We start from the raw sequence: 14,082 nt of genomic DNA on the forward strand, positions 1-14,082 counted from the left end.
AGTTTTTCTAGTGCAAGGGAACTACATATCCTTTACCCTAAAGTCAGGGCTCCTATCTCAAACACTTTTTGGAATGTGGTAGGAGATAAGACTTATCACTAATCAGTCTGAGTAGAAATTAGTTGAGATAGAGACAAAAACCAAACCAAAACAAAAATTATCTAAAGCAAGTATAATAACCCTCCATGGGAGAGACGAGCCTTATGCCAGCAAGGAATTGTGATTTTACTTACTGAACTTGGGCCTTTTAATCTTCTTTGACGTTTCTTTGTTTGAATGTACTCCAGTCACCAGCAAAACTACATAAAGAAAAATTTAAAAAATTTAATCAATATTATTTTACCTAAATGCTTTCTCTTTTGACTCATATTTGCTTTGATCATCCACAAAGTATTCTCACTGGCAGAACAAATTTTCCCTCTTACAGTCATGCATCACTTAACGATGGGGCTGCGCTCTGAGAAATGTGTCAATAGGCGATTTCATCATTGTGCCGATATTGTAGAGTGCACTTACACAAACCTAGATGGTCTACTACACACCTACGCTGTATGGTATGGTCTGTTGCCTCTTAGGTCAAAAACCTGTACAGCATGTTACTGTGCTGAATACTGTAAACAATTGTTAACAACTGATAAGTATTTATGTATCAAAATATATCTAAACATAAAAAAGTACAGTAAAAATACAGTATAAAAGATAAAAAGTGGTACATCTGTAGAGGGCACGTAGCATGAACAGAGCTTGCAGGACTGGAAGTTGCTCTGGGTGAGTCAGTGAGTGAGGGGTGAGTGAGTGTGAAGGCCTACGATATTACTGTACAAAACCGTAGATTTTATAACCACTGTATATGTCTACACTAAATTTATAACAAATATTTTTTCCTTAATATTAATCTTAGCTTACTGTATCTTTTTCACCTTATGAACTTTTTGATTTTTTAACTTTTTGACTCTTTTGTAGTAATGCTTAGCTTAAAACACACACATTTTACAGCTGTACAAAAATATTGTCTTTCCTTATATCCTTATTCCACAAGCTTTTTTGTATTTTTGAGATGTTTAAATTTTTTACTTTTAAAATGTTTTGGTTAAAAGTTATGATAACTTTTTTTTTTAAGTGAGTAAAAGGAGTATACTCTAAAATAATGATAAAAATATAAGATATAAAATACACGCCAGGCGTGGTGGCTCACGCCTGTAATCCCAGCACTTTGGGAGGCAGAGGTGGGTGGATCACCTGAGGTCAGGAGTTTGAGACGAGTGTGGCCAACATGGTGAAACCCTGCCTCTACTAAAAATAGAAAAATATTAGCTGGGAGTGGTGGCACACGCCTGTAATTCCAGCTACTAGGGAGGCTGAGGCAGGAGAATCGCTTGAACCCAGGAGGCGGAGATTGCAGTGAGCCAAGATCACGTCACTGCACCCCAGCCGGGGCGACAGAGTGAGATTCCATCTCAGAAAAAAAGAAAACATGGAAGCCAGCAACATAGTTGTTACTTGTTATCTATCAAGTAATCATTATCGAGTATTATGTACTGTACATAACGGTATGTGCTATACTTTTACATGGCTGCTGGCAGCTCAGTAGGTTTGTTTACACAAGCATCGCCACACACATGTGAGTAATGTGTTGTACTACATCAATGGCTACAATCTCACTAGGCAATAGGAATTTTTCATCTCCATTATAATCTTATAGGGCCATTGACTGAGACATTGAAGTGCATGACTGTATTAAGTGCATGAAGTGCATGACTGTATTAAGATGGGAGAAATGAGATGTCTACTTTGTATACTTTTCTCAGCCCCAGCTGAAAGGTCCCTTTAAAGACACCTCTTGGATACTTGTCCTTTGTTTTGCTGTGTTTAAATTTGACCACACTAACCTGACAAAGCTCCCATTTTCCAGAGGAAGGAAAAGTCCACTATTTGTCTTGTCCCATGAATTAATGATGGAGGTGGGATGAGCACCCTGGCCCTTCCTGTGCTCTGTCCTCCCTTCCACAGCAGGTTTCCAGATGGCCAGTTTCCAAATAGCCGGAGAACTGCATGTGCATGTGGGTGCATCTATGTGTGTGCGCACTATGTGTGTGTGCACCTATGTGTGTGTGCATATGAGTGTGCTTGAGGGAAGGCTGAATGCAGGGAACATATAAAGAGCCTCAGAAGAGAGGCTGTCTGGGAAAGAAAGGCAAGGAGAAAGGGGCTAGGGAGAAGAAGGAGACTCATCACAATGTCTGAGAAGTGACCTGAGTGTTCCCTCATAGCCCCCTGGCAGCCCTGGTTCTGTGTCCCATTGAGGCAACTGCAGATAGTTGAGCTTCCTCCTTAGAAACAGGAGCAGAACCTCCGATAGCATTTGGACACCACGCTCCTTAACGTATATCAATAGGTGAAGAAGGGAGAATTCTGTATCCTTTCTAATTTAAAGTCTGGTTCCCTTTCAAGCACGTAAGATGAAATAGAGCATTCTCAGACCTTGTGAGTCTCTCCTTCTTCTCCCCAGGCTTTTCTCCTTGCCTTTCTTTCCCAGACAGCCTCTCTTCCGAGGCTTTTTTTTTTCTTTTGGAGACAGAGTCCCACTCTGTCACCCAGGCTGGAGTGCAGTAGTGTGATTTCGGCTCACTGCAACCTCCACCTCCCGGATTCAAGCGATTCTCCTGCCTCAACCTCCTGAGTAGCTGGGATTACAGGTGTGCTGCACCACGTCTGGCTAATTTTTGTATTTTTAGTAGAGATCGGGTTTCACCATGTTGGCCAGGCTAGTCTCAGACTCCTGACCTCAGGTGATCCACCTGCCTCAGCCTCCCAAAGTGTTGGTATTACAGGCGTGAGACACTGCACCCAGCCTGAGGCTTTTTATATATTGTCTCCATTCATTAAGAAGTGAATGTTGGCTGTTTTTATTATTTAAAAAGATACATGTTCTTTGTAGAAAAATGTAAACAACACAAATGTGGATGAATATAAAAGTATAATATTTTCTAGTCTTTTTCTATATGTATACAGGTATTCATGTGAATACATTTAAACAAACATTTGATCATACTCATGTTGTTTACAATGTTTAATAACTTATTTCTACTTAATGATATATATCAACATTTTTTCTTGTCATTAAATGTTCTTTCTACAGTAATTTTAATTGCCTGCAAAGTATTGCCCTATATGGATGTATCATAACCAAACTTTGATTTAATAGAAATAGTGTAATCTTTACATAGATTCATTATTTCCTTAAAATACATTTCCAAATAGAATTTGTTTTAAATGTATGCTCACTTAAAATTTTGATACATATTGTGAAAATTTCTTTTTTTTTTTGAGACGGAGTCACGCTCTGTGGCCCAGGCTGGAGTGCAGTGGCCTGATCTCAGCTCACTGCAAGCTCCGCCTCCCGGGTTCACACCATTCTCCTGCCTCAGCCTCCCGAGTAGCTGGGACTACAGGTGCCCGCCACCTTGCCCGGCTAGTTTTTTTTTTGTATTTTTAGTAGAGACGGGGTTTCACCGTGTTAGCCAGGATGGTCTCTATCTCCTGACCTCATGATCCGCCCACCTCAGCCTCCCAAAGTGCTGGGATTACAGGCTTGAGCCACTGCGCCTGGCTGAAAATTTCTGATAGCATTTTTTTTTTTTTTTTGAGACAGTCTCGCTCTGGCTGGCTAATTTTTGTATATTTAGCAGAGATGGGGTTTCACCATGTTGGCCAGGCTGGTCTTGAACTCCTGACCTCAGGTGATCCTCCCATGTCGGCCTCCCAAAGTGCTGGGATTACAGGCATAAGCCACTGCGCCCGGCGGGTGTGTTTGTTTTTAACTGAACACAGATCCTCAACTTAGGTATAAATGGACTTAGGAGTTCTTGGATTGGCAACAATTTTTGAAGAAAAAAGTGGCAATGCCACCAAGTGTTAAAAAAACCTCTTTATTTATCTTATGATTATCCAGCTACTATGGTCTCAATGTTTGTTTACCCGCCCCCCCAACACCCCCCAACTAGAATTCCTAACATTGACATCCTAACCCCCAGTGTGATGATATTAGAAAGTGGAGCCTTTGGGACGTCGCAGGTCTTGACAGTGACCCTCATGAAGGGATAAGCACCCTTATAAAAGGGACCTCAGAGAGCTAGTTTGCCCCTTCTGTCATGTGAGGACACACCAAAAAGATGGCTCTCTAGGAACCAGGAAGCAGACCCTGACCAGACCCTGAATCCATCAGCACTCTGATCTTGGACTTCCCAGCCTCCACAACGGTGAGAAATAAACTTCTGTTTTTCTAAGCCACTCAGTCTGTAGCAGTTTTTTATAGCAGCCTGCATGAACTAAGACACTAGCTAACCTGTGCCAATGATGTGGCCATTGAATTGTCTCCAATTTTGACTGTTAGCACTAGTTGAGGCCTGAGTAATTGACATACCATGTCCTAGGAGAACAGAAACATGAAAGAGAACTGAGTGAGAACCAGAAGTCTAGCCAGGCAGAATGAAGGCAGACATTTTTTCGGTATATTTACTTCTGGGGTTTGAGTGGGTAGGAGTGTCCCGGAGGTCTAATTTTTATAGTAGCTTCTTGTCAATTAACTCTGTGCAAAGACTATATTTTCACTTAATGCTCAAAAAGAAATATCTATAATCCTATAATATTTTTTAAAATGAGTACTAAATACATACATAGAAAAAAATTGAGCAAGGAGAGGGAGTAAGTGAAATAATAAATTTGGGTATCAATTTTTGTGGAAAACCAAAAACTGTTCTTGGCCTCTGTCTCTGAGGCAAGTGGTTTATAAGTCCTGGTATCATTAGGACTATAAATATTTTAGTAAGACCACCCCATCATTTGCTTTTGGTTGCCCAAGACCTTTTAGGCTGAAAACATGCATAGCTGGGTTCAGTTGAACAGCAGTAATTAATAAAGTCATTATCTTTGATGGCACACACAGGCCCTCCCCTCAGCTTCTGTGCTTATAATTAAAGCTCCTCAGAAACCACTCCTCCAGGGGACAGCTGGTCAGTAGGGCCTGCATATGTGCTTGTGCCCTGGAGCAAGTCTTCACCCCTCCTCAGCAATCCCCCTCTTGCTACATTGGAAATGGTAAATTGCATGTTGAAGTTGGGGAAGAGAAAAATCAATCTTGTGTTCATTTTCCTAGGATGCCTAGCAGAGCACCAGGATGGATGCCTGATGCCCACTTCAAAGTGCAAAGCCGCAGACAGGTCTGAGAGCCAGCCCCTGTGTGAGAGTAGTTAATCATCTGGCAATGGAGGCCATGTGTGTCAAGAAAACTTGAAGAGAGTTAACTCTGGAACCCCAAATTCCAAGGCAATCATGCAGCAATGCTTCTCAGCAATGCTTCTTAGTCCTTAAAAATCCAGTGTTCTTTGGCCAACATGGTGAAACCCCGTCTCTACTAAAAATACAAAAATTAGCCTGGCATGGTGACTGGCACCTGTAATCCCAGCTACTTGGGAGGCTGAGGCAGGAGAATCACTTGAAACCAGAAGGTGGAGGTTGCAATGAGCTGAGATCGCGCCACTGCACTCCAGCCTGGGCAACAAGAGTGAAACTCCATCTCAAAAAAAATAAACAACAACAACAAAAAATCTGATGTTTCAGTTTTGAATAACATAAACAATTCTCTTCTCCTTCTCCTTCTCTTCTCTTCTCTTCTCTTCTCTTCTCTTCTCTTCTCTTCTCTTCTCTTCTCTTCTCTTCTCCTCTCTTCTCCTCTCCTCCCCTCCCTTTTCCTCCTTTCCTCTCCTTTCCTTTCTTTTCCTGTCTTGCCAAGGCTAGAATGCAGTGGTGTGATCACAGCCTACTGCTACCTTGAACTCCTGGGCTCAAGCGATCCTCCTGCCTCAACCTCCCAAATAGTTGGGCTTACAGACGTGTGTGCCACCATGTCCGGCTACTTTTTCATTTTTTGTAGAGACAGTGCCTCGCTATGTTGCCCAGGCTGTCTTTTCTTTCTTTAGTAGTTCTCGAAATGTTAAAGCATATTAAATACTAAAATTACTTTTTCAGAAAAAAAATTTCTCCCACTTCACTCTCTCCCTCTCTGATGTGACAATCAGGACAGTTCAAATACTGATTTTTAAAATTTATTGTATAATGCATAGAGAAAATATAAATGAATAAGCTTGAAACTATGTTTAATCTTCTTAACGTTAAAAATGCAAGCTAAAGCAAAATGAGGGGGTGTTTTCCCATATCATGCTAGTAAATATGGAACATAAAATTATATTTAATCCTGGCAGGGATTTGAGATTAGGGCTTCCCTGAACACTGTTGGTGAAGTATAAGCAGGCAGGGCCATTCTGGAAAGCAATTTCAAGAGCCTTAAAAACTTTTATATTCTTTGACTCAACAAACTTCTAGGAATATATCCCAAGTTATAATCAGAGGTATAGACAAAGATTTATATTAAAAAATGCTCATTGTAGCATTATTTCTAATGGATCTGGAAATAATAAAATGTTGAAAACGTGCCAATAATGGGAAATCCTAGGCATTTATTACAAATGGTGTGTAGTGGAATATTAAATTACCTGTGAAGTGTTCAGCTCTAACCTTAAGAATGACTCTGACAAGTTTAAAATATATGCAGATGAATAACTGGAACAAATATACTAAAATGTTAATAATGGAGGAATTATTTTTCCATTTTATGTTTTCTGTATTTTCCCCTTTTACATTTGTATTTAATATAAAATATATATTTTATATAGACATAATTTTTATAATTAGAATCTTATATAAATGAGAAATAACTGATATAATGATAAAGAACAATTATATTTTAATCTGGTCATATTGAAATCATATAGGTTTATAATAATGAAAACTGCTTTCTGAAATTATTGGCATGATTCATCTGTGCTCATGTTTTCCAGTTTTCCTGTCAGTAATGAATTATAATCAGAATCCACATTATGTTGAAGAAAAGACATGAAATACCAGAACATCTAATCAATGATCAAATCAGTAGGTACTTACTGAATACTTGTGTACCTAGAACTTTTATAGGCATGCCTCATTCTAGCCCATAAACTTCCTGTTAGATCTTTTTGGAGACCCTCTATGTGCTAACATAGATAGTATCCACAATGCCTCCTTGAAAACCAATTTATAAAGCTGATCATTTAAACATAGTTCAGGTTTCCCTGATGCTTTAATTTAGGATTATGTACTCAATGAAACATTTAACATCAAATAAATCAGAGCTTCATAGCAAAGCCATGACAGCTTATTCTCTACAATCAGGTAAATTATAAAATTATGCTTCAAATCATAGGATATTTAAAGCTGGGAGGAGCTTTGGAGGTCATCCTTTATTTTATAGAAAGGAAACCAGGCCCAGTGTCACCACCTTGGCTAATGCTGCAGTCATTTGGGGAAGTTGGAACCAGAATGCGAGTTTGCTGGCTACAGTGTTGGCCTCTTTACTCCACTTGCTCCCTGCCAGTGTCCATGTGGATTATAAGCAATACTCCAATGACAATGAGCACTATAAAACTCTACTCTAGCATGCATTGAAACATATCTAAAACAAGCATGCTACCTCTTAATTAAACACATTAAACACTTAATTGACTTTTATTTAGAGAGCTTTTGAGAGATCCTTGAATGGCTCCAATACCTTAAAAATCTAGCCTCCTTAAGGACAATTATTTGTTTAGAAATATTTATTGAGTGCCTATGATATGTGGTGACCACTAGAGATACGACCCTGAGCTCCCACCCTCAGTGATACAGCTCCCACCCTCAGTGAGTTTACAGATTTTGGAGAGCCAGAAAAATGACAAGGCCAATATCTTGCAGCTACATAAGAATAAACACAGGACACCAAGGAAATGCATAGAAGATGGTCCAAGCTAATGGGGATGAGGGAAGCTTCTTGGAGGAATAGCATGGTTTGTGGGAGGGGGTGTGGGCATGTCAGTGAGAGGAAGAGCATTCCAGGAAAGGGAACGGCATGTTCAAAGGCCTGTAGGTGAGAAATGATGCATTCCTCAGGGAAATTAGAAGTTCAGTGCTGGAGTGGGGGCTATGGTGAGTGACAAGAGCAGGGGAGGAGAGCAAGAGCCATATCAGGAAGGCCCCACAAGCAAGGCACTTGAAGAAACTTGCACTGCATCCTAAAGGCAAAGGGAAAACACCGAGTTTGCACGGAGAGCAACAGAGTGGAGGTCAGATGTGGGCTTTCAAAGATGAATAGGGGTATGGTAGAAAATGAGGTAAAGGCGTAAGGATTTGGGGCAAGGTGGCCCTCACAGCACCCAGAGGAGGGATAGAGAGACTTAAGCAAATGACCCTGGGGTGAAGACATGTAAGCAGAGGAGAGAGATGGCAGGGAGGCAGACACACGAGGACCTGGAAAGGGGACTATGTGAACGCGAGCCTCCTTGTTTTTCATTAATAGAGTGATTTATTATTCCCCCCAGCTTCATTAAGGTATAATTGACAAATGAAAATCGTCTATATTTATGATGTTTTGATATATGTGTACATTGTGAAATGATTAAATCAAGCTAATTAACATAGCCATCACCTCGCATACTTAACAATTTTTATGTGTGTGGTGAGTACATCTTAACTCTACTCTCTTAGCAAATTTCAAGTAAACAATGCAGTTTTATAAGCTGTAGTCGCTGTGCTGTACATTAGATCACCAGAACATATTCATCTTGTAACTGAAAGTTTGTACCTTTTTTTTTTTTTTTGAGATGGAGTCTCCCTGTTGTTGCCCGGGCTGGAGTGCAATGGCACAATCTCGGCTCACTGCAACCTCTGCCTCCTGGGTTTCAGCAATTCTCCTGCCTCAGCCTCCCAAGTAGCTTAGATTACAGGTGCCCGCTACCATACTCGGCTAATTTTTGTATTTTCAGTAGAGACGGGGATTTCACCATGTTGGCTGGGTTGGTCTCGAACTCCTGACCTCAGGTGATCCACCCACCTCGGTCTCCCAAAGTGCTGGGATTACAGGCATAAGCCACCACACCTGGCCTGAAAGTCTGTACCCTTTGACCAGCATCTCCCTGTTTCCCCAGCTCCCCAGCCCCTGGAAACCATTGTTCTACTTTCTGCTTCCATCAGTTTGACTTTTGTAGATTCGATACAGTATGTAAATGAGATCATACAGTCTTTGTCTTTCTGTGCCTGATTTATTTCACTTAGTATAACATCCTCTGGTACATTTACATTGTAAATGACAGGATTTCTTTTTTTATGGCAGAATAATATTCCATTGTATATGTGCACCACATTTTCTTTATTCATTAATCCATTGATAGACACTTAGGTTGATTCCTTATTTTGACTGTTGTGAATATGCTGCATTGAACATGGGGGTAAGGATATCTCTTCAACAGACTGATTTCATTTTCTTTGGACATATACTCGGATGTGGGATTGCTGGATGACATGGTAATTCTTATTTTTATGTTTTGGAGGAATCTCATTGTTTTCCATATGGGTTTATTAATTTACATTCCTGCTAACAATTTAGAAGGGCTCCCTTTTCTCCACATCCTTGCCAACACTTATCTTTTGTTTTTTAATAACAGCCATTCTAACGGATGTGAGATAATATCTCATTGTGGCCTTAATTTGCATTTACCTGATATTAGTGATGTTGAGCATTTTTTCATATGCCTTTTGACCATTTGTATGTCTTCTTTTTGAGAAATGTCTATTCACATCCTTTGTCCATTTTAAAAATTAGGGTATTTGTTTTCATGCTGTTGATTTGTTAGAGTTCCTTATATATTTTGGATATTAATCCCTTATCAAATGTATGGTTTACAAATATTATCTTCCATTCTACAAATTGTCTCTTCATTCTGTTGGTTGTTTCTTTTACTTTTGGTGCAATCCCATTTGTCTGCCTTTGCTTTTATTGCCTGTGCTTTTAGGGTTATATCCAAAAAGTCATTGCCCAGACCAATGTCACGAAGCTTTTTCTTATGTTTTCTTCCAGTAGTTTTATAACTTCAAGTCTTACATTTAAGTCTTTAGTCAATTTTGAGTTAATTTTTGTATACAGTGTGAGCTAAGGGCCCAATTACATTCTTCTGCATATGGATGTACTATTTTCCCAATACCACTTATTGACGAGACTGCTTTTTCCCCATTGTGTGTTCTTGTCACCTTTGTTAAAAATCAATTAAACATAAACGTGTGGGTTTATTTCTGGGCTCTTTATTTTGTTCCATGGGATTATATGTCTGTTTTTATGCCAGTACCATGCCATTTTGATTACTATAGCTTTGTAGTGTATTTGGACATTGGGTATTTGATGCCTCCGCCTTTGTTCTTTTTGCTCAGGATTGCTTTGATCTTTTGGAATCTTTTCTGTTTCCATATGAATTTAGAATTCTTTTTCCAAATTTCTGTGGAAAATGCCATTAGAATTTCAATAGGGATTGCTTTGAGGATTGCATAGAAGAATCTGTAGCTTTCTTTGGATAGTATAGGCATTTTAACAATATTAATTCTTCCAATCCATGAACATGGAATATCTTTCCATTTATGTACATCTTCTTCAATTTTCTGCATCTTTTTTTTGGTGTGTGTGAGTCAGGACCTTACTCTGTCATCCATGTTGGAGTGCAGTGGCATGATCATGGCTCACTGTAGCCTCAGTCTCCCTGAACTCAGGTGATCTTCCCTCCTCAGACTCTCGAGTAGCTAGGACTACAGTCACATGCTACCACACCTGGATAATTTTTTAAATTTTTTTTGTAGATACAGGGTTTCTCCATGCTTCTCAAGCCGGTCTCAAACTCCTGGGCTCAAGCAATCTGCCCACTTAAGCCATGCAAAATGCTGAGATTACAGGTGTGAGCCACTGCGCCTGGCCTCATCAATGTTTTATAATTTTCAATGCACAGATCTTTCACCTCTATGGTTAAATTTATTCCTAAGTAGTTTTTTTTTTTTGGATGCTATCGTAAATGAGATTGTTTCCTTGATTTCTTTTTCAGATAGTTCACTGTGAGTATATAGAGGTGCTACTGACTTTTGTATGTTAATTTTGTATTCTATAACTTTACTGAATTCATTTATTAGTTCTAACAGGTTTTTGGTGGAGTCTTCAGGGTTTTCTATATAGCTTACCCGAGAGACAAGATATCATGTTATCTGCAGAGAAAGTTTTATTTCTTTTTCAGTTTGAATATCTCCATTTCCTTTCCTTGCCTAACTGCTCTGGGTAGGACTTCCAGTAACATGTTGAACGGAAGTAGCAAGGGTGGGCATCCTGGTCTCATTTCTGATCTTAGAGGAAAAGCTTTTAGCTTTTCACCATTGATTATGATATTAGCTGTGGTCCTGTCATACATGGCCTTTATTGTGTTGAGGTACAGGGGTCTCCTTTTTCTACTTTGATTTCTTGCTATCTGAATAAGCAAGCCAGAAGGGCAAGGGCAGGCTGAGAAAGGCAAGGTACAAAAGATAGCCAGATCTTCCTTTCTTGTTTCTGTGATGCTGGGAAGATGCAGAGGGTGAAATGACCTCAGAGTTTGTTTGTTTTATTTGTTTGACTAAACCCTATTCCTAACCTCTTGTCCCACTCTCAATCCATTCTTATGTTAGAAACATACTAACTTGTATGTTAGAATGAAAAGAGAGGTAGCTTCTCAAAGGGGCAAAGGGGAAATGAAGGACCTTATGCTTTCAAGGGATTGTTCCCCAGTGTCATAGCCAACTTTTTGTTTGCTAAAGCAAGCCAGGCATATAGAGCAATTGTAGAGGCAGTGTTGGGAAGGTTGACCCTTGGACCTTGCCCAGTCTCTGAGGACAACAGCAGTGGTTGGGGTAGGGCTCCTGGTCCAGGTGCCTAGAAGTTCCTCAGGGCTTCTTATGGCCATCTGACAGGAGCCAGGAAATAGTGCCACTGGTTCCTGAGAGTGCCTGGTTCCTTGAGGACTTATCCAAAGTGAAGACAGAGCATTGTTTTTGGCCTTTTCTTTGGCTCCAGGAGAAAGTAGCTTACCCGAGAGACAAGTAGCTTGGACAGAGCTGCCCCTAGCTCTCTGGCAGCCCTGTTACGTAGGGTTGGGTGATTAATAGCTCAAACATATAATTTGCAGGAAGCTCTGAGACGATGAATGACTTGACAAAATTGGCAAGTTGATGGTGGAGTCAGGACTAGAACCCATATCCTCCTTTTGACTCCTGGTCCAATACTCCTTCCAACATGCCTAGAGCCCCCTTGCCTTCCCAGCTGCATTACCTTCTTCTCTTCCAGTCCCCAGTTCTGCCAGGTATACACCCTCTGAACAGACCTTGAGCACTCTCGTTATATTATGGGTTGAATTACGTACCCCCAAATTTATGTGTTGAAGTCCTAAGCCTCCATATCTTAGAATGTGACCTTATTTGGAAATAGGCTCATTGCAGCTATAGTTAAGTTAGGATGAGGTCATACTGGAGTAGGGTGTGCCTCTAATCCAATATGACTGATGTCATTATAAAAAGGGAAAATGTGCAGACAGACACAACTAGAGGGAGAATACCATGTGAAGATGAAGGCAGTGATCAGGATCATACATCTACAGGCCAAAGAACACCAAAGATTGCCAGCAGACAGCCAGAAGCTGGGAGAGAGAGACAGAACAGATTCCTGACTTGCAGCCCTCTGAAAGAACCAACCCTTTTGACACTGATTTTGGACTTCTAGTCTCCAGAAGATGGAGGGAACGGGTTTTTGTTGTCCTAATCCACCCAGATTGTGGTGTTTTGTTACAGCAGCCCTGACAAACTAACAGACTGTCGAAAGCCTTCTGCGCACCTTCCTGGCAGTAATTTCACAATGATCCACAGGATTACTCTACCTGACAAGGCCATGGCACAGTGGGGCCAAGCTTAATGGAAGACGACCCTTGGGCTTGGTCCTAAACCCCTCAGCACTTTAGTTGAGCGCTTCTAGTTGACCTGCTGCTCCTCAAGGGCCTATCCAAGATTGCATACTCTGGTGATAATGGATTCTTTTTTAAAAAAATCATCTTTGGGCTGGGTGTGGTGGCTCACGCCTGTAATCCCAGCACTTTGGGAGGCTGAGGCGGATGAATCATGAGGTCAGGAGATTGAGACTATCCTGGCTAACACGGTGAAACCCCATCTCTACTAAAAATACAAAAACAAAACAAAACAAAACAAAAAAAACTATCCGGGTGTGATGGTGGGCGTCTGTAGTCCCAGCTACTGCAGAGGCTGAGGCAGGAGAATGGCGTGAACCCGGGAGGCGGAGCTTTTAGTGAGCCGAGATCGTACCACTGCACTCCAGCCTGGGCGACACAGCGAGACTCCGTCTCAAAAAAAAAAAAAAAAAAAAAAAATCATCTCTGGCCGGGTGTGGTGGCTCACGCCTGTAATCCCAGCACTTTGGGAGGCTGAGGCAGGCGGATCACGAGGTCAGGAGTTCCAGACCAGCCTGGCCAGCATGGTGAAACCCCGTCTCTACTAAAAATACAAAAATTAACCAGGCGTGGTGGCGTGTGCCTGTAATCCCAACCACTTGGGAGACTGAGGTGAGAGAATCGCTTGACCCTGGGAGGTGGAGGTGCAGTGAGCCGAGATCACTCCACTGCACTCCAGCCTGGGCGACAGAGTGAGACTCTGTCTCAAAAAAAAAAAAAAAAAATCATCTGTAAAAGTGTGAGTCGCCAGTGCTATAGATAAAGCCATGACAGCAGTAAGTTTTTTGTTTTTGTTTTTTTTTGTGTGTTTTTTTGGGAAATTAAGAAATAAGAACATCCTTACATTTAGAATCTGCAAATATGCAGTATCTGAAATACTTGCTAATTGCTGAGCAATACACAAGATAGGTGTGTGTATGTGTGTGTGTAATATGTAATATACTGAGACATATATGTAATACATATACAGTATTTGCTTTACATGAAAACATATACACATGCATCCTGAATTTGATCTTTGCTTAACATTCTTTCTTAAAACATCTCTTCAAAATGTTTGTCATAAAAAGATACACTGTATTGTTTATATGCTGTGTCTTGGTTTAAAACTTTTCTTGGCTGGATTCTTTGGATCTTAGGAAAATGCTAAAAGGGTATC

General features: G+C 40.6%; 1 protein-coding gene across 4 annotated transcripts in view; it reads right to left on the reverse strand.

Moving 5' to 3' along the window:
• Nucleotides 1-14,082, reverse strand: part of VIT (vitrin) — a 127,339-nt gene that overhangs the window by 93,190 nt on the left and 20,067 nt on the right. For all 4 annotated transcript variants that reach the window (XM_028831766.2, XM_001107688.5, XM_015112102.3 and 1 more), the window contains exon 3: nt 234-299. In XM_028831766.2, the coding sequence (XP_028687599.2) occupies nt 234-299 (66 nt within the window). The remainder of the gene's footprint in view (nt 1-233; nt 300-14,082) is intronic.

Source organism: Macaca mulatta, chromosome 13 (assembly GCF_049350105.2).
Source record: "Macaca mulatta isolate MMU2019108-1 chromosome 13, T2T-MMU8v2.0, whole genome shotgun sequence".
Taxonomy (NCBI): Eukaryota; Metazoa; Chordata; class Mammalia; order Primates; family Cercopithecidae; genus Macaca; species Macaca mulatta.